Source organism: Dermochelys coriacea, chromosome 1 (genome assembly GCF_009764565.3).
Source record: "Dermochelys coriacea isolate rDerCor1 chromosome 1, rDerCor1.pri.v4, whole genome shotgun sequence".
Classification (NCBI taxonomy): Eukaryota; Metazoa; Chordata; order Testudines; family Dermochelyidae; genus Dermochelys; species Dermochelys coriacea.
The window spans coordinates 3,070,179-3,097,694 of record NC_050068.2 but is presented as its reverse complement, the minus strand read 5'-3'; the positions used below and the strand labels follow the sequence as shown (position 1 = coordinate 3,097,694).

The 27,516-nt window shown below is 44.5% G+C and overlaps 1 protein-coding gene and 1 long non-coding RNA gene across 2 annotated transcripts; one reads left to right on the top strand and one right to left on the bottom strand.

Moving 5' to 3' along the window:
* Positions 1 to 386: 386 nt before the first annotated feature.
* On the bottom strand, positions 387 to 26,893 carry LOC122457850. Its single transcript, XR_006277522.1, has 2 exons — positions 26,710 to 26,893; positions 387 to 478 (listed from the first exon to the last, which is right to left on the bottom strand). It is a non-coding gene; the product is annotated as an uncharacterized LOC122457850 (long non-coding RNA).
* On the top strand, positions 7,043 to 7,981 carry LOC119843443 (olfactory receptor 52E2-like). The gene has a single exon (XM_038372676.1). The coding sequence runs from the start codon at positions 7,043 to 7,045 to the stop codon at positions 7,979 to 7,981; it is 939 nt and encodes a 312-aa protein (XP_038228604.1).
* Positions 26,894 to 27,516: the final 623 nt, after the last annotated feature.

The following is a 27,516-nucleotide window of genomic DNA, read 5'->3' as shown; positions in this document are numbered from 1 at the left end:
TCTGGTTTTTCCTCTGGTTTGCTCAAGTTTTCCAGATCTGCAACTCCACTGTCCTGTTGGGAAGTGCAGCCAAAGCCTCTGCAGGGGATATCTGTGTTACCAGAGGGTTCACAACAAGAATGGGTCACACACTAGACAGATTCTGTTCTCACATTCTGCTTTCAGTGGGTCACTCCCGTTTGACACTGGCCTCCCTGAGAGAAAATCACAGCCCCATGTTTGAAATCCTATCTTTCATACCTGGTCTCCAAACGCCACATAAACTGGGGATTTCTATCAGACTCTTTGAGCACCCTGACCCTAACCCTAACGGTAACAGAATAGCACTCTCTGGAGCAGGACCTGAAGTCGTGAGTTTCCCATCTCAGAGCCAAAAGTTAAACAGGTTTCAGAGTAGCAGCCGTGTTAGTCTGTATTCGCAAAAAGAAAAGGAGTACTTGTGGCACCTTAGAGACTAACAAATTTATTAGAGCATAAGCTTTCGTGAGCTACAGCTCACTTCATCGTAATGCATCCGATGAAGTGAGCTGTAGCTCACGAAAGCTTATGCTCTAATAAATTTGTTAGTCTCTAAGGTGCCACAAGTACTCCTTTTCTTTTTGCAAAAGTTAAACAGTAAAGGTGAATCTGGTTCCACTGATTTCAATGGCAAAACTCCCAACAGGGGCAGGAATTCACTCTAAATCCACATGCAGGGACTTAAATAAATGGTCTGATTTACACCGGCCATGAACCTCCAGTGACTTCAAATGGAGTAGTCCCATGGCCTTGAAGAATGGGTGAGCTTGTTTGGCCAAAAGAAGAAATGAGAGGAGAATTGCTGAAATCTCAAACTCACAGGTTTAAAGGTTCAGAAAAATGAGGATAGTAAATTTTTCAGGAAGGGGTCTACTTTCTCTGTGCCCCTGCATCTCTCGTTCTGGAGAGGATGAGAAGCACCAAAAAGCAGTAAAACAAAAAGCATGTTTGTGGCACGGAGGAAATCCAGCAGGGTTGGACATCTCAGCAGACGAGGTCAAGGAATGCATAGTATGTGTGTGGGGGGGGTGGGAGGGGGAGTGTACTATCCATAGCAACTCTGATGCAATAAACAGTGATAATAGAGTGAATGGTCCTGCCTCCAGAATCAATCCTTCCAGCTCTCTCAATTTCTACCTCCAACATCCTGCATAGGCTGAGCAGCTGCTGGGGTTCCTTTGCCCCCAGAGAGGCTGTTCAGGCTGATCTCCCCCGTTTCCCCGGTGCAGGCAGACACTGCGTTTAACCTTGGCTGAGAAGGTATTTCTGTGAGCTGTCGCTGTCAGGTTTGGCACCTGGTTTTGGTCCTGGGTGAGGGATGTCCTGTGTGGCAGGGCTGGAAGTTGTGGGTGTGGAGGACCCACATGGACAGACGGACAGTGCTTGGGGCTGTGGGGACAGGCAGCAGGCAGGTACATACACAAGCAGGCAGCACTGAGGGTTGTTGGGGCATGCCGGTGGTACACGGAAAAGCAAGCAGTCCTGGGGCTTGTGGGGAGGCTGGAGGGTGCACGGACAGATAGGCAGCGCTGTTGGTTGTTGGGGCAAACAGAGCAGTCGACACAGAGAAGCAGCAGCTCTGGGAGTTGTGGAGCAGTCAGGGGGTATACACAGACAGACAGGCAGTGCTGGGGGATGTGGGAGCAGGCAGGGGATCTACAAGGACAGGTGGGTGGTTCTGGACTTTGCAGAGGTAGGCATGGGGTGTATATGGACAGGCAGGCAGCGCTGGGTGTTGTTGGGGTAGCAGGGGGTACATGGACCATCCAGCAAGCGCTGGAGTATGTGGGGAGGCAGGGTTATGTAGACAGAGAGGTGGGGAGCACTGGGTGTTTTGGGGCAGGCAGAGGATGTACACAGACAGGTACGCACCACTGCTGAAATTCATATTTTCGTTTTGATTGTTGATTCAAGTGCAACGCTGGGACCTTTCCTGGCCCCAAGTACCTGTGGGCAGGTCTCAGGACCTCTTTGCCCCTGTAAGCCACAGAACTGCAGCCTGGGTGTCACAACCTTTGCTCAGTTTGGTTTCCAATTGTTCTTACTGAATGTTATTTACGTAATTTCAGGCATTTCACCAGTGGAAGGAATCATTGATCTTTGCTCCTCAGCTGGTTCAACCTCCCATCATATTCTGACCCCCTGTCTGTTCCCTTCTTCCCCATCCCAGGCTGGCCTGATTCCAACATTACCCTGGTCACTGCGGTTAGATGATTGGTTGTGTGTGTGTATTCGCTCCGTGTGCTGTCCCAACTCTTCACACACAATTGGCACAGTTCACCTGGAGTGAACTCCCCAATGACCAAGAAAGGTTTATTGTCGATGAAGCTCAGTACTAGAATCCTGCAGACTCTAATGGATGACTAACACATGTATGTCCATAACAATCGACCAGCTCAGCGAACAGAGGGACTTCTTTTTTTTCCCTAGACGAGACAAAGACACTCCCTCTGAGGTACATCTTAATATTCCAACACAAACAGGTTATGTACTGCGTCTCTGACATAATTAGTTAATGTCCTCTGATGGGCTAGTTATGACCCATCTTATTGTACATGCTTGTTCGATAAAAACATCTGATTTACATCTTTTCATTCTGACCTTATCTTTTCAGAGGGGTCAGTATGTTCCTTTTATCCTTGGGGAATGTTTTTGTACCATCCTTGATATCAGAATGTTCTGGTACCACGTGATATCGGGATGTGTTTGCGTGAACTGTCTGTGCCCAGCACTCCTTCGGAACGTGTATTTCTGCAATATCAGCCCTGTTCTTGTCAGATTCTCTGAGCAGGTCGTACCTCTTCCTCACAGTTTGTCTTTGCTTTATATAAGTAAAGCTTTGTCTGCTTTAGCTCAGGCCTCAAGCCTCATATCAGGCCTCTGATATAAGGTCTTATGTCTCAGGCTCTTTTGCTATTACACTCCCCCACTTTTTGTCTTTAAATGGGGAGGACACCCATTTTCCAGGACACCCATTGTCCTGGAGAAGCATAGACTGAGGATGATCCAGTGGGATAAACAGTGTTAGCTGACCACCCTACTTTCCCATCTGCACATTTATGCCACATCTGTCCCATAATCTGCATATTCCCTCATACGACCAATGGACAGATTTTATTTTCCAATTATTTTTAGTCCCTTATAGTAGACCTTGGAATGTCTGGCCTGGGATCATGACTGAGAAATGTAGGTTTATGATTGAATTTTGGGGACAATTTTAGATAATTAATATGTACAGATAATATAGATATGGTGTATATATTTGTATGTTACTTATGGGTATGTATGCACAGAAAGCATGTGTATATATGACAGCACTTTATATGCAAATAATGATCCTTTTCCAGTCTGGGTGGTGAGGTTTGGCCCTTGAGGCAAATTCCTATTAGGGCGATTACAGTTACCATTGTATTATTATTGGCAGTAGCTTGAGTGTTCTGAAATATTGGGATTGGCATTATTACAGTGTGTTCCACAGTGCTATGCGTGTGAGAGAAGTAAAACAGAAATTTGGAGTAATGACATTACAAATGAGGCCTTTATATATAAATGTCTTTACTTATTAATGTAATGAGTTACTGCACATTACTGTTCATTCATGTTAGAGGTTACCCATTTTGCTGGTTGTCACCCTTTGGTAAATTTCACTGGGCAGGAAACGAACAGCTTCTCTGATGCATTAATTGTGTTGCTCTATGATAACACCTGTAGCTTTGCTGCGTCAGGATTTAATATTGATAGCCAGACCACTGAACAAGATTGTTTTGAATAACATGTGCCTTACGTAGTATCAGTCACACTTTGGGGTCAGCAACACTACATCCTATCAGGGAATTTATTCACCCAATTCCTAGTTACAGTGTAACTAATTTTTTTTTACAATTTTTTTTCTCCAAACCTTTATATTCTTTGTTGCCATTTCTTTCTTGATTATTACCTGGATGTTGGCAAGGTGAGGGAAGGAGGGGGCAAGCAGGGGAAAGTGGGGGAGAGGGTTCAGAGGTGCACAGCTGCCCACCAAAGTCCCACACTGCATGCCGGGGATCTAGTCACAGAGTGTTGTGGTTCTTTTAGGGATTGGCTTCTTCTGGCCTTGTTTTGAAATGGGATTAGCTTGATTTCTGGTTTATTGTGAAAGTTGGGGTGCTTATATACAACGTGAAAGTGGCAATGCTTAATACATATTGTTTGCTTTGACTCATGTTACCAACCAATCCAGAGTGACCAGCCGATCAGTGACCTGTCCTCTTCATTATTTACGATCACCCAGTTTTTTGGTCATCTGCAAATTTTACCAATATTCAGGCATGAGAAGGGTAAGCAGCTGTGTTGTTGACATGTGTCGCTGCTTACACTTCTCAGTTAACAACTAACTTATTGTGGTGGGATCCCCGGGGTGCAGCCTGGGAGTATGGGATGGCTGTGCCCCCTTAAGTCCCCAGCCTAGGCCGTGTCTCACAATGCTTTGCTAGTGAAGATCAGGAAATCCCTCCAGGAGCTGTTATCACACAGCACAACCAAATGTGGAGCTCCACACCTTGCTGGATTGCATGAATGCTTCCAGAGCCACTTATGAATTGCACAGGGAAAGGCACCAGCCAAATCTCCCCAGCACTGTACCTCAGGAATATACCATCTTGCTCTGCTCAAGACGAGCAGTGCAAGTTTATTGATCTGTTCATGCAGGTGTAGCCTTAAATTGAGGCGAACTGAGGTAGCCGCCTCAGATGCCAGAATGTGGGGAGGTGCCACTAGGACTTAGAGTAATGAGGAGGCGTGGGGGCGTCATTTGAGCTCCCTGCCTCAGGTGCCAAAATGTTGTGGGCCAGCCCTGGGTTCACCAATGCAAAGTGGATATACACCAGCCTTTAAAAATTTAAACAGGTTTACCAAACACTTCAGGAAAACTCACTGGTAAAGATAAACGTAAAACAAGTTTATTTACTACAAAAGATAGATTTTAAGTGCTGGGGGAGAAGAGAAAAGGCCAAGCATGGGGCCCCTGTGTTCTTTTTTATACCCTTAGTTCATGTGCTTGGAGAATAGAGGACCAGCATATCTGGTGGGCATTGCGAAAGCCAAGGTTGAGAAATTCTCCTGGTGTGGCCTTATTCAGATGAGTCATTGCAGTGTCATTGCTGGACAATGGCTGTTGATGGGTGTTCGACAGCCGCCCAAGCTTTGGAAACATTTCCTTGCTGTTGTCTCTGGGGAGCTGCTGATTCCCAACTTAGAGCATGATTTAGTGACAATCATACAACCTGATCTCATAACGTCAGTTGCACTAATGATATACATATTTAGCTAGAACAGTGACTTTTAGCAGATCAGAACCTTTTCACTGATATTTCAGATGACATGCTTTATATGCAATATCACAATTATATATAAATGAGGAATATGGGGGTTAAAGAGTGCTCCCCTGAGGTACAGAGTGCCACACTGATGCCTCAAACAAAAAGATGGGTGCCTTCACAAAAGAGTCTCACCAAAAGAAAAAAAGGAAGGAACAGAGGTGCAGGCCTGCCAGGGACACCCCCCCAACACACACTCCACAACACCCCAGGCCTTGACCCCAGTCCACCCCTTCCCCAAAACCTTCTCCACTTCCAGTCCTTGCTCCACCCCCTTTCCACCCCTGCCCCTAAGCCCCCACCCCCTCTACTCCCCAAGTGATGTCAGGAGCCGGTGGGCCAGAGGAGGGGCAGGCCAGTAGAGCTGCTGCCATCCCCTGGTCCTACACTGCCTTGGCCTCTAGGCGTCCCCTAAAGTGGGGGTGTGGCAGACAAGACGGCGTTGGCCAGGCCAGGCTGGTAGCACTGCTGCCTAGCACCATGCCACCATGACCCCGACGCGTGCCCCTGAAGTGGGGGCAGGGTGGAGGAGAAGGAACAACCAAAGTGTGGGGCCCAGGGTGACAGCCCCAACCTATCCTATAGACGGGATGGCTCTGAGGCCTGTAGCCTTAAATACCAAGACCCTTGTGGCCATCATGCCATTCTGTTGAGAACAAAGTCAAAGCCTAGCAGGATAATGTCTGTTTTCATGGAGAAAAGTTGGCTCTTTTCCAACATAGGAATTGCATTGTGGATCAGACTTATGGTCCATCAAATCCAGTGTCCACCCTCTGAGAGTGACAGCCCTAGATGCTGCACAAGAAGGTGAGGAAACCCAGGAGCAGGTGTATGCGGGGATGACCTGACCATCCTGATGGGGGTCACCTAATTCCTAACAGCTAGAGATTGGCTTGTCGCATTTCAGTTTAATTGAACGTCCTCTTGATATTGTGTTATGTACTCTCTACTATCAGTAATTTATAGACTTTTCTCATGTCCCCTCTTATTCATTTCCTTTGTAAGACCCAGTATTTTCAACCTCTCTCCTTGATCCATGTGAGAGTTTCCCCAAGTCCTTGATCATTCTCATTGCCATTCCCTGAATTCCCCTGGTTCTGCAATAGCCCGTGCGAGAAGGGTGCCCAGTACTACACAGAGGAGTACAGAGGAGGGTGAAACACTAACTGACTGATCTCATGGAATTGTATTTTTCGTAAGATTGCCCATCCCACTGTTCCTGGATCCAAGTGTTTTTCTCAGTTTCTGTCTGGGTTTGCAGTGTAAGTAGGATTTCACAGAGCTGTGTACCATGATGCCCAGTTCTCTGTCCTGAGCTCATGCAGTTAAATTAGAACTTTGTTAGGCATTTAAGGCATTCAAGCTTTTCCCTCCAATGGGAATACACATCATAGTTATTGACATTGAAGTTCATCTGCCATCATATTACCATTTCACCAGGCTTGATTAGCACCATTTGACACCTACTCTGGACTTGACTATGATCTAAATATTCTGTGCCATCTGTGAATTTTGGCGATGCAATGCTCACCTCCTGTTTAGATTGTTAATAACTATAAAATATTTACTGTAGTATTTGTTAATAAAGCATGTAACCCCTCTTACTCTGCTTTTCTCCCTTTACAGGCACCTTGACCTTTTATGAAACTGATCAATGTATCAACCACCTCATGGCAGCTTTCAATCTTACCCCTTCTGACTCTTCAATATTCATCTTAGTGGGCATCCCTGGCCTGGAAGCTGCTAACGCTTGGATGTCCGTCCCTTTCTTTACATTCTACATTATCACTCTGTTGGGAAATTTCACGGTTCTATTTGTTGTTGGCAAAGAGCAGACCCTGCACAAGCCAATGTACCTGTTGCTCTGCATGCTGGCACTCACAGACATTGGCATGTCTACCTCTGTAGTGCCTAAAGCACTGCTTATATTTTGGTTCAATTTGAAAGGAATTACTATGGATGGCTGTCTCACCCAGATGTTCTTCCTTCACGCAATTGCTGTTATGCACTCAGCCATTCTAGTGACAATGGCCTTTGATCGCTACATTGCCATATGTAACCCTCTGAGATATACCACCATCCTCACCAATACACGAATAGCTAAGCTAGGGCTTGTGGGTTTGACAAGAGCTGTACTCTTGGTTCTGCCTGAGCCCCTGTTCTTGAGGAGGCTGCCATTCTGTGCCAACCACATTATCCCCCACACATACTGCACGCACATGACTGTGGCAAAGATGTCATGTGGGGACATCACAGTCAACAGGACGTACAGCTCAGTGACAGCGTTTGTAGTAATCGGGTTAGACCTGACACTCATTGCCTTATCCTATGTTCTGATCATCAGGGCCGTCCTCAGAATCACCTGCAAGAAAGCCCACCTGAAAGCCCTCAAAACCTGCACAGCCCACATCTGTGTGATGCTGACATCTTATACTCCCTCCCTCTTCTCCATTCTGACACAGCAGTTTGGTCAGGGCATTGCTCCCCATGTTCACATTATCCTGGCCAACCTATATTTCATCGTCCCCCCCATGCTCAATCCTATCATTTACGGGGTCAAAAGCAAGGAGCTTCGTGACAAAGTGGGCAAATACACCTGCAGAAAGTGATCAATGGGTACCACTGACTTTAAACCTGAATGACAAGAGGAGGAAGGATATCTCCTCATCAGTCACAGTTAATCTGATTCCTTGTTGGCTGAGCTCAAAATTGTGGGAGTTCACAGTTTGAGAACTTCCTCACATCTAAAGTCTTATAACTCCATGACCAAGCACTGTTTTGTCCATTGCTGAGTTTCCTCTCTCTGACCATCACCTGATTTCTTTCAGCATCACCCATAAACCCCCACCCCACACACCCTCCTACTCATAAGAACATAAGAATGGCCATACTGGATCTGACCAAAGGTCCATCCAGCCCAGTATCCTGTTTACCATCAGTGGCCAATGCCAGGTGCCCAAGAGGGAGTTAACCTAACAGGTAATTATCTAGTGATCTCTCTCCTGCCATCCTTCTCCACCCTCTAAGAAACAAAGGCTACAGAAACCATTCCTTGCCCATCCTGGCTAATAACCATTAATGGACTTAACCTCCATGAATTTATCCAGTTCTTTTTTAAACCCTGTTATAGTACTAGCCTTCACAACCTCCTCAGGCAAGGAGTTCCACAGGTTGACTGTGCGCTGAGTGAAGAAGAACTTCCTTTTATTTGTTTTAAACCTGCTGCCCATTAATTTCATTTGGTGGCCCCTAGTTTTTATGTTATGGGAACGAGTAAATAACTTTTCCTTATTCACTTTCTCCACACCACTCATGATTTTATAGACCTCTATCATATCCCCCCTTAGTCTCCTTTTTCCCAAGCGGAAAAGTCCTAGCCTCTTTAATCTCTCCTCAGAGGGGACCCGTTCCAAACTCCTAATCATTTTAGTTGCCCTTTTCTGAACCTTTTCTAATGCCAGTATATCTTTTTTGAGGTGAGGGGACCACATCTGTATGCAGTATTCAAGATGTGGGCATACCATGGATTTATATAAGGGCATCCGTGTTATTCTCTATCCCTTTTTAAATGATTTCTAACATCTCATTTGCTTTTTTGACTGCCGCTGCACACTGCATGGACGTCTTCAGAGAACTAACCACAATGACTCCAAGATCTTTGTCCTGATTAGTTGTAGCTAAATTAGCCCCCATCATATTGTATGTATATTTAGAGTTATTTTTTCCAATGTGCATTACTTTACATTTATCCATATTAAATTTCATTTGCCATTTTGTTGCCCAATCACTTAGTTTTGTGAGATCTTTTTGAAGTTCTTCACAATTTGCTTTGGTCTTAACTATCTTGAGCAGTTTAGTATCATCTGCAAACTTTCCCACCCCGCTGTTTACTCCTTCCTCCAGATCATTTATGAATAAGTTGAATAGGATTGGTCCTAGGGCTGATCCTTGGAGAACACCAGTAGTTACTCTCCATTCTGAAAATTTACCATTTTTTCCTACCCTTTGTTCCCTTCTTTTAACCAGTTCTCAATCCATGAAACAATATTCCCTCTCATCCCATGACAACATAATTTATGTAAGAGCCTTTGGTGAGGGACCTTGTCAAAGGCTTTCTGGAAATCTAAGTACACTATGTCCACTGGATCCCCCTTGTCCACATGTTTGTTTACCCCTTCAAAGAACTCTAATAGATTAGTAAGACATGATCTCCCTTTACAGAAACCATGTTGACTTTTGTGCAACAATTTATGTTCTTCTATGTATCTAACAATTTTATTCTTTACTATTGTTTCAACTAATTTGCCCAGTACTGACATTAGACTTACCGGTCTGTAATTGCCAGGATCACCTCTTGAGCCCTTCCTAAATATTGACATTACATTAGCTATCTTCCAGTCATTGGGTACAGAAGCTGATTTAAAGGACAGGATACAAACCATAGTTAATAGTTCCACAATTTCACATTTGAGTTCTTTCAGTACTCTTAGGTGAATGCCATTTGGTCCCGGTGACTTGTTCCTGATAAGTTTCTCCATTAATTCCACAACCTCCTCTAGTGTTACTTCAATCTGTGACAATTCCTTAGATTTTTCACCTAGAAAAGACAGCTCAGGTTTGGGAATCTTCCTAACATCCTCAGCCGTGAAGACTGAAGCAAAGAATTCATTTAGTTTCTCCACAACGACTTTATTGTCTTTAAGTGCTCCTTTTGTATCTCGATCGTCCAGGGGTGCCACTGGTTGTTTAACAAGCTTTTTACTTCTGATGTACTTAAAAAACATTTTATTACCTTTTGAAGTTTTTTTTTTGGCTAGCTGTTCTTCAAATTCCTTTTTGGCTTTTCTTATTACATTTTTACATTTAATTTGGCAGCGTTTATGCTCCATTCTATTTACCTCACTAGGATTTGACTTCCACTTTGTAAAAGATGCCTTTTTATCTCTCACTGCTTCTTTTACATGGTTGTTAAGCCACGGTGGCTCTTTTATAGTTCTTTGACTGTGTTTTTTAATTTGGGGTACACATTTATGTTGAGCCTCTATTATGGTGTCTTTGAAAAGTGTCCATGCAGCTTGCATGGATTTCACTCTAGTCACTGTACCTTTTAATTTCTGTTTTCCTAACCTCCTCATTTTTGCATAGTTCCCTTTTCTGAAATTAAATGCCACAGTGTTGGGTTGTTGAGGTGTTCTTCCCACCACGGGAATCATAAAAGTCATTATATTATGGTCACTATTTACAAGCGGTCCTGTTATAGTTACCTCTTGGACTAGATCCTGCGCTCCACTCAGGAATAGATCGAGAGATGTTTCTCCCCTTGTGGGTTCCTGTACCAGCAGCTCCAAGAAGCAATCATTTAAAGTATCGAGAAATTTTGTCTCTACATTTCGTCTTGAGGTGACATATACCCAGTCAATATGGGGATAATTGAAATCCCCCACTATTACTGAGTTTTTTATTTTGATAGCTTCTCTAATCTCCCTTCACATTTCATCATCACTATCACTGTCCTGGTCAGGTGGTCAATAATAGATCCCTACTGTTATATTCTTATTAGAGACTGGAATTACTATCCAGAGAGATTCTTTGGAACATGTGGATTCATTTAAGATTTTTACTTTGTTTGATGCTACATTTTCTTTCACATATAGTGCTGCTCTCCCCACTCCCCCCAACCCCTCATGACCTGTTCTGTCCTTCCGATATATTTTGTACCTCGGAATGATTGTGTCCCATTGATTGTCCTCACTCCACCAGGTTTCTGTGATGCCTATTATATCAGTATCTTCCTTTAACACAAGGCACTCTGGTTCACCCATCTTATTATTTAGACTTCTAGCATTTGTGTACAATCACTTTTAAAAAACTTGTCACTGTTTATTTGTCTGCCCTTTTCTGATGTGTCAGATTCGTTATGTGAATGTGTCTTGTCTGTTCTGGCCCATACTTTGTCCTCTTCCATCCCCTCCTCCTGACTAAACCCTAGAGAATCTCTCTCACTAGAATTCCTCTAAGAGAAGTCTCTGTCCGATCCACATGCACCTCTGAAGCAATCGGCTTCCCCCCACTTCCCCCCGGCCCCATCTCTTAGTTTCAAAACTGCTCTGCAACCTTTTTAATGTGAAGTGCCGGCCAGCTGGCTCCACTCTGGTTTAGGGGTAGCCCATCCTTCCTGTATAGGTTCACCCTATCCCCAAAGTTTCCCCAGTTCCTGATAAATGTAACCCCCTTCTCTCTACCCCATCGTCTCATCCATGCATTCAGACTCTGAAGCTCTGCCTGCCTGCCTGGCCCTGTGTGTGGAACTGATAGTATTTCTGAGAATACAAATGTAGAGGTCTTGGATTTCAGTCTCTTTCCTAGCAGCCTAAATTTGGCCTCTAGGACATCTCTCCTACGTCATTGGTACCTACATATACCACGACCACCGGCTCCTCCCAAGTACTATACCCCAACATCATCTGGAAGGAGGGTACCAACTATGGGAAGGTTTCCCGCTGTTCCCATTGGCTGCTCTCCTTTTCTGGGCGTTTCATCCTTCTTAGCAGCGCAGGGGCTGTCTGACCGGAGGTGGGACAAATCTAGAGTGTCCTGAAAAGCCTCATCAACATACCTCTCTGCCTTCCTTAGCTCCTCCAGTTCCACTACCCTGGCTTCCAAAGCCCGTACATGGTCTCTGAGAGCCAGGAGCTCCTTGCACCGAATGCACACATACGCCTCCCGCCCACAGAACAGGTAATCATGCATGCTACACTGAGCGCAATAAACAGGGTAGCCCCCAATCTGCTGCTGGACTTCTGCCTGCATTTTCTCCTACAGCTACCTAGGTTAATGATAGGGTTTTTGTTTAAATCAAGAAGATTTATTACAGTTTCATTTAAAGGATTTAAAGAATGGCAAGTGTACTTCGCCCCCTTTCCACTCTCCTTCCAAACTCCCTCTCGAAACTCCCTATTAGCGATCCCTGGTCGCAAAGCTCCCTGGTCGCTTGCTCACTGCTTTATAATACCCTGGCCTTCTTGATAGTCCTGCCCCCCTGACTAAGGCTCAGCCAGTGAACAGAAGCTTCTAGATTTCAAACCTCTTTTAGAAGCTCACATCTTCCAACTGCCGGCCACAGCACACAGTCCTTCAAACAAACAAACAAACAAACAAACAAACAAACAAACAAACAAACAAACAAACAAACAAACAGAAGCTCAGCACACAGCAAGTAACCCCCAAACACAAACACACAAAGTATCGAGAAATTATCCCAAGGGTCCCATATTTGCCCCTTCTTCACCTGGAGAACTCCCTCTCGAAACTCCCTGTTAGCGGTGCCTTGTCACAAAGCAGCCTTTCCATGACTTCGAGATCACTAAAAGATACTGAAACTTTCTGACACACGGTGGCTTTCCATTAGTCCCTGTGTGAACAGGGTTCTGGAACAGTTTGGACAAACAGAAGCTATGTTTTCAGATAGCCAAAGTCAAAGAAAGAAACTACAAGGCTGAACTTCTTTATCATATGTGCACAAAATGTACCTAATTTTTCTATATCCGGTCTTCAGGAAGCCTGGATGATGATAAACCAAATGTTTCATTTGGGAAGTGCTAATACAAGAATCTGCTGCAAGAATTGAGAACATTCTACTGGAGTTTGTTGTTGAGAGTTTTGAAATTGTTTTTGAGAACGGGACTGCTGTGTTAAACTACAATATCACCTTTGAGTCAAATAACTTAAAATCATAGAATCATAGAATATTAGGGTTGGAAGAGACCTCAGAAGGCCATCTACTGCAACCCCCTACTCAAAGCAAGACTAACCCCAACTAAATCATTCCCAAATCATACCCAACTAAATCAAAACGCACTACCTTGCACAGATGATTTTTGGAGTTGATTTTCAGATGGAATTTTTACAATACACACTGGCCATTTCTGTGGTCAAAGAAACCAAAAATAAGTGTTGAGATTTCATGTTGGAGTTTGTGGAACAGGACAACTGAGTTATGCAGCTTTGAATTGAAGATCTCAAACCCACGAATGCCACTGAGGAGAAAGACTTTAGTGAACTTGGCTTGTTTTCTCTTTCTTTGCTGTTACAACCTTTTAGCAATGTGGGAGCTGAAAGATTGTTTCCTCAGATGAACTGCATAAAAACAAAAGTTCACAACAAGATGCAAAAGGAACTTTAAAAAACATTCTTCATGTTAGGGCATACGTGCAATTATACAAAATTTGTTGTGAAGAGTTTACATCAATGAAAGAAATGATTGCACGTCACTACTGATATATAACCAGCAGGAGAAATATTCTACTTCTGACAAAGACAGCAGAGATGAAATATTACCTTTTAGAGGCTAACAGAATCAAAGATTTCAGAGTAGCAGCCGTGTTAGTCTGTATTCACAAAAAGAACAGGAGGACTTGTGGCATCTTAGAGACTAACAAATTTATTTGAGCATAAGCTTTTGTGAGCTACAGCTCACTTCATCGGATGCATCCTTTTCTTTTAACAGAAACAAACTAATTCAACTCAAAATATGGACATTGGCGACCATGATTCAATGCATTAGAAATAAATAATCTAGTACTGTTATTGCTGTTTTTGCACTACATACGTTTTGAGTTACATCTGGGTTATTTTTAACACTGTCATTCACCATTTTTGGTTTCAAACATCTGCCAACCCTCAATCTGGAGACAAGTACCAGTACTAGGGTTTTGAATGTTAATTTGATTTTCATCTCACTTTGTTGCTAATGTGAGTGAACTCCTGCTGGGGCTTGCAGGCTTTTTTGTTGGTTTGTTTTTGAAAATCAGATCTGTACTATCTATCTAAGAAAAAAATCATTTGCTACTTGATGTATAGACCAATGTGTTAATAAAAAAAAATCCTTTTGTTTCAATAAATAGATTGGGCTTCTTTAGGGTTAGTTTTTAAGTGACTTTGGGTCATTAATGCAGTAGAAATCTGGCAATCACAAGCCCAGAGATATGCCAGAGGCAGCAGAGGATCACTGAGGCAGAGGTGGGGGGGCTGAAGCAGACCAGAGCCGCTACTCCTGTGGGGAATCAGGGCTGAGCTACAGCACGCAGCTGTGGGGCCAGAGTCAGGACAGTGGTGTCGGCCCTGGCACAAGTAAGACAGCAGTCGGGAGTGATGAGTGGCTGGGAAAAGCAAGGTGGGGCCATGGGCAGAGGGCCCAGCACAGGGAGATGTTGCTAGACAGGAGTGCTTTGAAGGCTGAACTCAGAGAGGGGGCTGTGAACCCAATGTGGGGAGAGGGTGATGCTGGGGGGAAGGTACCTGTCACCTAGACCTTTAGGGCCTGTGGCCACCCCCAGAACAAGTGTTTTACCCATGGTATCAGCACAGCACATCCAGGGCTGGGAGGGAGGCTTGGGACATGTTAAGAACAGACTATGAACTTTTCTTACATCCCAGAGATGGGTGGTTTGGGTGTTTCCCTCGCCTATAGGCTGGGTTCCTTGTTTCAGTGAACTTTTTCCATTTGTTCCTTATGTTTCTTATCATTGCTGTTTAATAAATTGTATGTGTTTTTAATGTCATGAAGTGATCAGCAGGTCAGGGAAGTGCTGGTGCAGAGAGAGTGCCCCAGAGTGTGGCCCCCCTAACCCCTGTCCTAAGTGATCACTCTGAGTCTGCGGGTCAAACGCAGTGTGTGTCATGGGCAGTCCAGGTGAAGAGCCAGGGTGACGTCCTAAAGGGGGCACAGTTTGATACCTCCCACCTGATCTGATCTGCCAACCAAGAGCCAGTTGGGCTTATAGATGCAGGCAGGCTGGCAGCCAGACAACAGACATACAACAGTGGAGAGAGTGAACCCATGCGGCAGCTTCACCAGGCAGACACTCATCCAGGTAACTCCTCCATTGGAAACAGGGGTGCACAGGGCTCCCCACTTCCCCAATACAGAGGGCCCCCTGCATTAGAGCCATGCCTGGAGTGGGGCTGCGCTGGAAGAGGCTCCCAATCAGATCTCTGGGATGGGCAGCTGAGGTTGGTGGGGGGAAGGATGAGGGATGCACGTTCCAGCAGGTCTATGTGTCCTAGCTGAGCACTTGGAGCCTCCCTGCTATCTAGGTTACAGTGGGGGTGGGCCTGCACTATTGTCCCCTAATAGCCCCATAGTTGCTCAGGAAAGGGCTTGCTCTTTCTCCCAGGCAATGATGGCAGGCAGGGGAGGACACACCTGGCTCCACACAGGTTAGCACCTCTGATAAATGAGGGGGGGGGTAGCTCCCTGTTATGATGACCCAACCATTCAGTTAGCTATAGAATCCTCCTTAGTAGCTGTACCCTGATTGCCTTATCTGTAAAGGGTTAAAAAGTCTCACTGCTATGCATAGGTAAACAGAAGGGAGTGGGCACCTGTCCAAAAGAGCCAATGGGAAGGCTAGAACTTTTTTCAAATTGTGAAAAAACTTCCCCTTTGTCTATTTGTTGTGCTCTTTGCTACAGAGAAACAGGCAGCAGCTATACTGTAAGAAGTTTGAGGCCAGGTATGAAAAATTATCAGTATCATACCTAGAAAATACTCATTTAAAACCCCAGATATGTAAGTAGATCGGATGATGTTCCAAGAAGGAGGAGTGCTAGGCAGAGACGGGCTCCACCTAACGAAGAGAGGGAAGAGCATCTTTGCAAGCAGGCTGGCTAACCTAGTGAGGAGGGCTTTAAACTAGGTTCCCAGGGGAAGGAGACCAAAGCCCCGAGGTAAGTGGGGAAGTGGGATACCAGGAGGAACCACGAGCAGGAGCGTGCGAGAGGGGAGGGCTCCTGCCTCATACGGAGAAAGAGGGATGATCAGCGAGTTATTTCAGGTACCTATACACAAATGCAAGAAGTCTGGGAAAAAAGCAGGGAGAACTGGAAGTCCTGGCACAGTCAAGGAATTAGGATGTGATTGCAATAACAGAGACTTGGTGGGATAACTCACATGACTGGAGTACTGTCATGGGTGGATATAAACTGTTCAGGAAGGACAGGCAGGGCAGAAAAGGTGGGGGAGTTGCATTGTATGTAAGGGAACAGTATGACTGCTCAGAGCTCCAGTATGAACCTGAAGAAAAACTTGAGAGTCTCTGTATTAAGTTTAGAAGTGTGAGCAACAAGGGTGATGTCGTGGTGGGAGTCTGCTATAGACTTCCGGACCAGGGGGATGAGGAGGACGAGGCTTTCTTCCGGCAACTCACGGATGTTACTAGATGGCAGGCCCTGGTTCTCATGGGAGACTTCAATCACCCTGATATCTGCTGGGAGAGCAATACAGTGGTGCACAGACAATCCAGGAAGTTTTTGGAAAGTGTAGGGGACAATTTCCTGGTGCAAGTGCTGGAGGAACCAACTAGAGGCAGAGCTCTTCTTGACCTGCTGCTCACAAACCGGGAAGAATTAGTAGGGGAAGCAAAAGTGGATGGGAAACTGGGAGGCAGTGACCATCAGATGGTCAAGTTCAGGATCCTGACACAGGAAAGAAAGGAGAGCAGCAGAATACGGACCTTGGCCTTCAGAAAAGTAGACTTTGATACCCTCAGGGAACTGATGGGCAGGATCCCCTAGGAGAATAACATGAGGGGGAAAGGAGTCCTGGCTTTATTTGAAAGAATCCTTATTGAGGTTACAGGGACAAACCATCCTGATGTGTAGAAAGAATAGTAAATATGACAGGCGACCAGCTTGGCTTAACAGTGAAATACTTGCTGATCTTAAACAAACAAACAAAAAGCTTACAAGGAGTGGAAGATTGGACAAATGACCAGAGAAGAGTATAAAAATATTGCAGGAGTGAAATCAGGAAGGCCAAATCACACCTGGAGGTGCAGCTAGCAAGAGATGTTAAGAGTAACAAGAAGGGTTTCTTCAGGTATGTTAGCAACAAGAAGAAAGTCAAGGAAAGTGTGGGCCCCTTACTGAATGAGGGAGGCAACCTAGTGACAGAGGATGTGGAAAAAGCTAATGTACTCAATGCTTTTTTTGCCTCTGTCTTCACGAACAAGGTCAGCTCCCAGACTACTGCACTGGGCAGAACAGCATGGGAAGGAGGAGACCAGCAGTCTGTGGAGAAAGAAGTGGTTTGGGACTATTTAGAAAAGCTGGACGAGCACAAGTCCATGGGGCCGGATGCGCTGCATCCGAGAGTGCTAAAGGAGTTGACGGTTGTGATTGCAGAGCCACTGGCCATTATCTTTGAAAACTCATGGCAATCGGGGGAAGTCCTGGACGACTGGAAAAAGGCTAATGTAGTGCCCATCTTTAAAAAAGGGAAGAAGAAGGATCCGGGGAACTACAGGCCAGTCAGCCTCACCTCAGTCCCTGGAAAAATCATGGAGCAGGTCCTCATGGAATCAATTTATGAAGCACTTAGAGGAGAGGAAAGTGATCAGGAAGAGTCAGCATGGATTTACTAAGGGCAAGTCATGCCTGACTAATCTAATTGCCTTCTATGACGAGATAACTGGCTCTGTGGATGAGGGGAAAGCAGTGGACGTGTTGTTCCTTGACTTTAGCAAAGCTTTCGACAGGGTCTCCACAGTATTCTTGCCAGCAAGTTAAAGAAGTATGGGCTGGATGAATGGACGATAAGGTGGGTAGAAAGCTGGCTAGATTGTCAGACTCAACCGGTAGTGATCATTGGCTCCATGTCTGTTTGGCAGCCAGTACCAAGTGGAGTACCCCAAGGGTCATTCCTCGGGCCGGTTTTGTTCAATATCTTCATAAATGATCTGGAGGATGGCGTGGATTGCACTCTCAGCAAGTTTGCAGATGACACTAAACTGGGAGGAGAGGTAGATACGCTGGAGAGTAGGGATAGGATACAGAGGGACCTAGACAAATTAGAGGATTGGGCCATAAGAAATCTGATGAGGTTCAACAAGGACAAGTGCAGAGTCCTGCACTTAGGATGGAAGAATCCCATTCACCGCTACAGACTAGGGACCGAATGGCTAGGCAGCAGTTCTGCAGAAAAGGATCTAGGGGTTACAGTGGACGAGAATCTGGATATGAGTCAACAGTGTGCCCTTGTTGCCAAGAAGGCCAATGGCATTTTGGGCTGTATAAGTCGGGGCATTGCCAGCAGATCGAGAGACGTGATCGTTCCCCTCTATTCAACATTGGTGAAGCCTCATCTGGAGTACTGTGTCCAGTTTTGGGTACCACACTACAAGAAGGATGTGGAAAAATTGGAAAGCGTCCAGTGGAGGGCAACAAAAATGATTAGGGGACTGGAACACATGACTTATGAGGAGAGGCTGAGGGAACTGGGATTGTTTAGTGTGCAGAAGAGAAGAATGAGGGGGGATTTGATAGCTGCTTTCAACTACCTGAAAAGGGGTTCCAAAGAGGATGGATCTAGACTGTTCTCCATGGTAGCAGATGACAGAACAAGGAGTAATGGTCTCAAGCTGCAGTGGGGGAGGTTTAGGTTGGATATTAGGAAAAACGTTTTTACTAGGAGGGTGGTGAAACACTGGAATTCGTTACCTAGGGAGGTGGTGGAATCTCCTTCCTTAGAAGTTTTTAAGGTCAGGCTTGACAAAGCCTTGTCTGGGATGATTTAGTTGGGGATTTGTCCTGCTTTGAGCAGGGAGTTGGACTAGATACCTCCTGAGGTCCCTTCCAACCCTGATATTCTATGATTCTATTCTATGATTTCTGTGTCTTAAGAGGGTTGAGCACATGCTTTTTAATCAGCTGGTGGCAACCGCTGATTTCTTTTCTTTTGTCAGCTCTTCCCTGGAGGGGTCATGAAAGGGCTTGAGGTTACCTCAGAGGAAGGAATTCCCCAGTGCCCCTTCCTGGGCTCTCAGCACTTGGGTGGTGGCAGCAGCTACCAATCCAAGGTCTGAGAAAAGCTGTAACCTTGAGAGTTTAATATAAGCCTGGAGTGGCAATAATTTTTAGTCCTTTCAGCCCCCCCATCTTCTGCACTTGAAGTGCCAGAGTGGGGAATCAGCCTTGACAGCACCATACTAACTGAGGGGGCTGCAGCCTGCTTCCATCCCGCCCCTGCAGAGAGGTGATACGTGATAAATAAAAAAAAAAATAGAGAACTTGCAGAAGTGTCAGAATCTGGGGGGCCATGGTTGTTATAACAGGGATAAAGGAGAGACAAGACAGAATTAGGGGGAGAATTAAATCAGTAGTATACATGTTTGTATACTAATGTAAGAAGTATGGGAAATAAGCAGGAAGAACTCGAAATGCTAGTAAATAAAAAAACAAAAATATTACATAGTTCAGGGGTTCTCAAACTGGGAGTCGGCTCCCCTCAGGGCGTCATGAGGTTCTTACATGGGAGTCAGCCTCCACCCGAAATCCTGCTGTTAGCTGTCAGCCTCCACCACAAATCCTGCTTCACCTCCAGATTTTAATATTGTTAAATATATTAAAAAGTGTGCTAATTTATATGTGGGGGTTGCCTAGATGCTTGCTATGTGAAATGGGACACCAGTACAAAAGTTTGAGAACCATTGAGAGAGTTGGCATCAGAGAGACTTATTGGAATAACACGCATGACTGGAATATTGGTGTCGCAGCGTACAGCTGGCTCAGGAAAGATAGGGAGTAAAAACAGCGAGGAGGTGTTGCCTTATATATATATTAAAAAAATGTACACACTTGGACTGAGGTTGAGATGGAGAAAGGAGGCAGACTTGCTGAAAGTCTCTGGGTAAGATAAAAGGTGTAAAATCAAAGTTGATGTCATGGTAGAGGTCTACTGCAGACCACCTAACCAGGAAGAAGAGGTGGATGAAGATTTTTTTAAACAACTAACAAAATCATCCAAAGTACAGGACTGTGTAGTTATGGGGAACTTCAACTATTGCGACATCTGTTGGGAAAATAACACAGCAGGGCCCAGATTATCCAACAAGTTCTTGGAATGTGTTGGAGACATTTTTATATTTCAGAAGGTGGACAAAGCTACTAGGGAGAGACTGTTCTACATAAGAACATAAGAATGGCCATACTGAGTCCCACCAAAGGTCCATCTAGCCCACTATCCTGTCTTCTGACGGTGGCCATTGCCCCAAAGGAAATGAACAGAGCAGGTAATCGTCAAGTGATCCATCCCCTGTCGCTCATTCCCAGCTTCTGGCAAACAGAAGCTAGGGACACCATCCCTGCCCATCTTGGCTAATTGCTATCCTCCATGAATTTATCTAGTTCTTTTTTGAACCTTGTTAAAGTCTTGGCCTTCACAATATCCTCTGGCAAGGAGTTCCAGAGGTGACTGTGTGTTGTGTGAAGAAAAAGTTCCTTTTATTTGTTTTACCCCAATACTTATTAAGGCAGCAGGTTTAAAACAAAGATTTAGATTTAGATTTGATCTTGACAAATAGGGAGGAACTGATTGAGAATTTAAAAGTGGAATGCAGCTTTGGTGAAAGTGATTATGAAATGGCAGAATTCATGATTCTAAGAAATGGTAGGAGCGAAAACAGCAAAATAAAGATAATGGATTTTAATAAGGCAGATTTTAGGAAACTCAGGGAGTTGGTAGGTAAGATCCCATAGGAAGCAAGTTTAAGGGGAAAAATAATTGAAGACAGTTGGCAGTTTTCAAAGAGACATTATTAGGGGCACAAGAACAAACGATCTCACTGCACAAGAAAGATAGGCAATAGGGTAAGACACCACTCTGATTTAACCAGGAAATATTTAATTATCTAAAAATCCAAAAAGAGTCCTACAAAAAGTAGAAATTAGGTCATATTACAAAGGATAAATATAAAGAACACACATATCTAGGATCAAAATTAGAAAAGCCAAGGCACAAAACAAGATCAAACTAGCTAGAGACATAAAGCGGAACAAGAAAACATTCTACAATGACAAATGTCAAATTGCCATTCTACAATGACAATGGCAAATCTCCCAACTTACAATATTCACCAAAATAACAGTGATAACATGACAAACAACACAAAACACATAACACAATTTTTGTTATGACAGTAGACCCATGGTGTTCTTGGCTGCTTTTCTGCAGGTGCAAGCTTGCCTGTAGAGAGTCTGAAAAATAAAGAAACATTTCCCTGCCCGCCACCCCCGGATGGGGACCGATTATTGCTTAAAGATACCCTTCCTTTTACAAATCTCCTTGCTGATCACAGGAAAATAAATAAAAGAATTGCCTTTACCATTTTTGTTTGTTAATTTACAACGTTGTGCACCATAGTTTCCCCTTTTGTACAACAAACATGGTTTGCAATAGCTGCCTTATCCCTGTTCAGGTTTTACCTTGGGATTGTTTAAAAGGCAGTAAAACATTTGTCTCCATGGTCACCCATGTATCTTTTACTCCAAAAATTGTCAATGGAATCCAGCAGATATTTATCATGCTTTGTCCAAAAATATTTTACAAAAGTATCCAAAGCACCCTTCATTAAATGTCAGAAAACAAGATGGGGGAGGGGGGGTAGAAAACAGTGGACTGAGAAGAAGGAGGAGAAGAAGAGCCTGCCTTGGATACAGCATCTCTACAGACCAATAAATGGTAGAGCTGAAGCCGCAGCTCAGTGGACCCTTAGCTGAGGTGGCGGCTGAAATGCCTAAGGAACACATGAATCAGTATGAACTGTTTAAAACCAAAGCGAGAGTCAGAATGGGGCTAACCCCCGAGCATTCCCGTCGGCAGTTCAGAGCCCTAAGGTGGAAACCAGACGTGTCATTTACCCGACATGCCTACACATTGTGAAACATTGGGATGCCTGGATACCAGGAGCAAGTGTTAAATCTCCAGAAGAATTGCCCTTCCTAATGCAAATGGAACAGTTCTTAGATGGTGTTCCTGAGGAAATAGAAAGATACATCCTAGATGGGAAGCCCAAAACTGTAATTGAGGCGGGGGAGATATAAATATAAAGGGAAGGGTAAACACTTTTAAAATCCCTCCTGGCCAGAGGAAAAACCCTGTCAACTGTAAAGGGTTAAGAAGCTAGGATAACCTCGCTGGCACCTGACCACAATGACCAATGAGGAGACAAGATACTTTCAAAGCTCGAGGGAGGGAGAAACAAAGGGTCTGTCTGTGTGAGGCTTTTGCCGGGAACAGAACAGGAATGGAGTCTTAAAAATTAGTAAGTAATCTAGCTAGAGATGCGTTAGATTCTGATTTCTTTGAATGGCTGAGGAAATTAGCTGTGCTGAATGGAATGGATATTCCTGTTTTTATGTCTTTTTGTAACTTAAGGTTTTGTCTAGAGGGATTCTCTATGTTCTGAATCTAATTACCCTGTAAGGTATTTACCATCCTGATTTTACTGAAGTGATTCTTTTTACTTTTTCTTCTACTAAAATTCTTCTTTTAAGATCCTGAATGCTTTTTCATTGTTCTTTAGATCCAAGGGTTTGGGTCTGTGTTCACCTATGCAAATTGGTGCGGATTTTTATCAAGCCTTCCCCAAGAAAGGGGGTGTAGGGTTTGGGGAGGATTTTGGGGGGAAAGACGTTTCCAAACAGACTCTTTCCAAATTGAAAAGGAGTACTTGTGGCACCTTAGAGACTAAAAAATTTATTAGAGCATAAGCTTTCGTGAGCTACAGCTCACTTCATCGGATGCTGTAGCTCACGAAAGCTACAAGTACTCCTTTTCTTTTTGCGAATACAGACTAACACGGCTGCTACTCTGAAATCTTTCCAAATTATATCCCTGTTAGACATTTGGTAGTGGCAGCGAAAGTCCAAGGGCAAAAGATAAAATAGTTTGTACCTTGGGGAAGTTTTAACCTAAGCTGGTAAAAGTAAGCTTAGGAGGTTTTCATGCAGGTCCCCACATCTGTACCCTAGTGTTCAGAGTGGGGAAGGAACCTTGACAGCACCCTTCATTAAATGTCAAAAAACAAGAGTGAAGTGGGGAGAGTAGAAAACAGTGGACTGAGAAGAAGGAGTAGAAGAAGAGAATATTTCATCCATACTACTGCCTCAGGCCACCTCCCAAAGGACCTTTATTTTCTTAACCAATGCCTGAACTACCACCCTCTTCTTTTTTAACTGAGCATGTGTTTGATCTCAGGACCGTATCCACCCAGCACCAAACCACAGGCCAGTCCCAAGGCTCTTCCCATGTCTGTTGCCTTTTTGAAGGTGTTCTGTCCCCATGGACATGGACCTCATTCTGCTAACCATTTACCAAAGAGGGTAGGCTACTCAGCCATCCCCCATCCCTTTGGATCCCCTAAAATCTCATTGGGGTGGACCCTCATACCTGGAATAAGCCCTAATTCTTTCGTGTCTTTTTATCCAAAAGGACAATTACCCCTGGGTTTCCAAAATCCCTACCACCAGCTCCTGACTACATCTAAATTGTTCATTGAGCTTACAATGGTCCATGGTGAACAGCAGTGATCAGCCACTGCTCTATCTCTGGATCCTGTTTGTGATGCCAAATGTTGGGACATCCTTTGTCTTCAGACACGACCAATGGCCACGCAGGAAGATGAGGAGATTGGAGCCTTCGGTTATGGCTTGGTTTATTGTAACAGGAGCTCAACTACATTCTGCAGAAGCATAGCTGTATAACTCATTCACCCCCCGGCACACATCCAGGGGAGTGAACCCTGAGGTTTGTTTGCATTTCCCCTTTATTGTAAGCATTAGCCCTCCCCCTACGCAGGTGAGCAGTTCTTCTCTTGGTCTTGGCCCAATAATTATCCTCTAATTACCCTAAATTCTCCACCCCATTTATGTTTACCTCTGCCATGAACTTTTGCTGCCTTAGGGGGGTTATTTTTGAGCACTTGGTTATATTTTATAAGTGGAACACTTGCAATCTCTCTGTTTTGGGGTTTCCTGTGATGCACCATCTGCCAGCAGCTCACCAGACAGAGATAGGTTCCCATGCCCTGTGTTTGCACTTTGTCAGACATGAGCCCTGTCTGGTAAACTGTAACATCAGCCCCCCACAATTACCACCCGGAAAAAGGAATTTCATAAGCTCATTTCCTCATTTGGCTCACACCTAGGGTGCTAGGACTATGTCTAAAGGGTAATAAAGCTGGTTGGGTGCCTTTGTCACGGAAACGTTCCGATGGGTTTTCTTTATGAATAACATCGAGATCTGTTGAATTAGCAGGTTGCCTTACCTGTGAATACTGATAACACTGGAGCTCCAAGGACAGAAGCACTGAGCAGCCTGAACAGCGTTACCGAGGCAACGACATTCCAGTCTTCAGCACTTAACAACAGCCGGCGGACACTCTGAGCCCAGAGGTGAGTTGCACACTGCTGACTTATATCCAGCTTCTTGTCCACTGTAATCCCCAGGTCCTTTTCTTAAGAACTGCTGCTTACACAGTCAGTCCCCAGCCTGTAGCAGTGCCTGGGATTTTTCTGTCCTAAGTGCAGTGTGCCCTTCTTGCCAAGAAGGCTAACAGCATATTGGGCTGCATTAGTATGAGAATTGTTAGCAGATCAAGTGAAGTGATTATTCTCCTCTATATGGCACTGGTGAGGCCACATCTGGAGTATTGCATCCAGTTTTGGGTTTTGGAGGGAGTCCATGACCACCATCAATTGTCGACTCTTCTTGGGAGTGGTGGTCATGGAACCCCCATCCCTGGAACAATGCATCCCATGACTTGCAGTCGATGGGGTCTCCTTCTGATCCCTTCCCACAGATGGCTCCTCCAAACTCTCATCAGTGTTCTTTGATAGCACTGACCAATGTTGTTTGGTTGTGTGCATACCTTTGTGTGTATGTTGTCTCAGTTTTTGCAGGTAACTGAGACAACATTCCGTGATCAAAGATATTGACACAACCACAGATTAGCTGAGCAACAAAAGCACCCAAGCCCCAGTTTATTGTAGTGAAGCACAATGAGAAGCATACTGTATCTTAGAGGACCCTTCAAATATGAGCACTCCAATACAATGGAACAGCTGGAAAACTGGATGACCTGCCAGCATCCCCTGGGCTGAACAAGTTGTTTTATTGTACAATGTTATTTATACCATACTGGGAGTAGGGCTTGTACTACCCCCCTGACACTTGTGCTCATCACCCTCTGATGAGGTTATGTACCACCCTGTGATGTCACCTAAACCTACCCATCTCTCTGATGTCAGGATATCTCAGTGCTTCATGTACCAGGGGCTCCTAATGCTAGGTACAGGAGTCTATGATTCTATCCTAGATGTGTTTATTTTGCAGCCTCAACTCTTTTCCTACCACTGGCTCCACTTTTCCACTCACACAGTCTGACCGAGAGGCCGGCTGCGCTATGCTGCATCTGTGAGCAGTGCTTGCTTCTAGCCACAACTCTTGCGCAGGTTGAAGGCCTAGTTCTGGGCCTCTAGTGCAAGGTCTTGTTTCAGACTCTCTTTCTACTATATGAACCATTCTCTGCCATAGCACCTGTTCAGAGAGCAAGAAAACGGTTTCTGACCATTATGCGCATTGGGGGTACATGGGTTCCTTCTAAAAGCCTCTTCAAATGTTGTATTTACTGCTCACAGAAACCTGAAAGGCAAAAAACTCTGTGGTAACTCCCCCCAGGCAAATTCCTTGTGTTTGCCTCTTGTCTGATTGTTGCTTCAGACAGCCTTTGGATAATGGCTGCTTAACTCAGCAGGGCATCCAAGGTAATGTGACCAGAGCACATGACATGAAATTCCATTATGGATAGCTGTATTTTTCCACAAACCAAATGTGGAATTTTTTTGAGGGGGAACAAAGGATTTCCCCCATATGGTAAAGCTATATAAGGTTGGGTGTGATATTCAGGGGAGGGATAGCTCAGTGGTTTGAGCATTGGCCTGCTAAATCCAGGATTGTGAGTTCAATCCTTCAGGAGGCCATTTAGGGATCTGGGGCAAAAATTGGGGATTGGCCCTGCTTTGAGCAGGGGGTTGGACTAGATGACCTTCTGAGGTCCCTTCCAACCATAATATTCTATGATCATCTAGTGGTGTCACTCCCCACAGACAAGAACTCCTGGAAACACCAGAGAAAGACAACAAGGAGTCCATTGGCACCTTAAAGACTTACAGATGTATGTGGCCCTAAGCTTTTGTGGCAAGTTGCATCTGAAGAAGTGGTTTTTTTACCCACAAAAGCTTATGCCCAAATAAATCTGTTAGTCTTTAAAGTGCCACCAGATTCCTCATTCTTTTTATGGATACAGACTAACATGGCTACCCCTCTGATACTTGTTACCGAAAAAAAAAAGACTGAAGTGAGGGAAGTGCTGGTCCCAGGCTGAAAGCATTTCTAGCCTATATATGGAAACCTGATGGACTGCTTGTATCACCAGCCAGGATGAAAAGAAAAGGAGGACTTCTGGCACCTTAGAAACTAACAAATTTATTAGAGCATAACCTTTCGTGAGCTACAGCTCACTTCATGTTCATAGGATGCATAAAGTGGAAAATATGGTGGGGAAATTTTATGTACAAAGAGAACATGAAACAATGGGCGGTACCATGCAGACTGTAACAAGAGTGATCAAGAAAGGTGAGCTATTACCAGCTGGAAAGTGGGGGAGTGGGGAAACTTTTGTAGTGATAATCAAGGTGGGCCATTTCCAGCACTTTACAAGAACAGTAGGAGGGGGAATAAACAAGTGGAAATAGTTTTATTTTTTTGTAATGACACATCCACTCCCAGTCTTTATTCAAGCCTAATTGATTGTATCCAGTTAGCAAATTAATTCCAATTCAGCAGTCTCTCGTTGGAGTCTGTTTTGAAGTTTTTTTGTTGAAGAATTGCTACTTTTAGGTCTCTAATCAAGTGACCAAAGAGATTGAAGTGTTCTCTGACTGGTTTTTGAACATTATAATTCTTGACGTCTGATTTGTGTCCATTCATTCTTTTACGTAGAGACTGTCCAGTTTGGCCAATGTACATGGCAGAGGGGCATTGCTGGCACATGATGGCATATATCACATTGATAGATGCGCAGGTGAACGAGCCTCTGATAGTGTGGCTGATGTGATTAGGCCCTATGATGGTGTCCCCTGAATAGATGTGTGGACACAGTTGGCAATGGGCTTTGTTGCAAGGATAGGTTCCTGGGTTAGTGATTTTGTTGTCTGGATGAAAAACTGCTAATTCATATCCAATCTATTAAGTATTTTAGGCTTAGTTTGCTGGGTTTTTTTATGTGCTAGGTAATCTGTTTTGACC

What these genes read in the sequence shown, in the direction of transcription:
- LOC119843443 (XM_038372676.1), top strand. Translation starts at nt 7,043, where the DNA reads ATGGCAGCTTTCAATCTTACCCCTTCTGACTCTTCAATATTCATCTTA.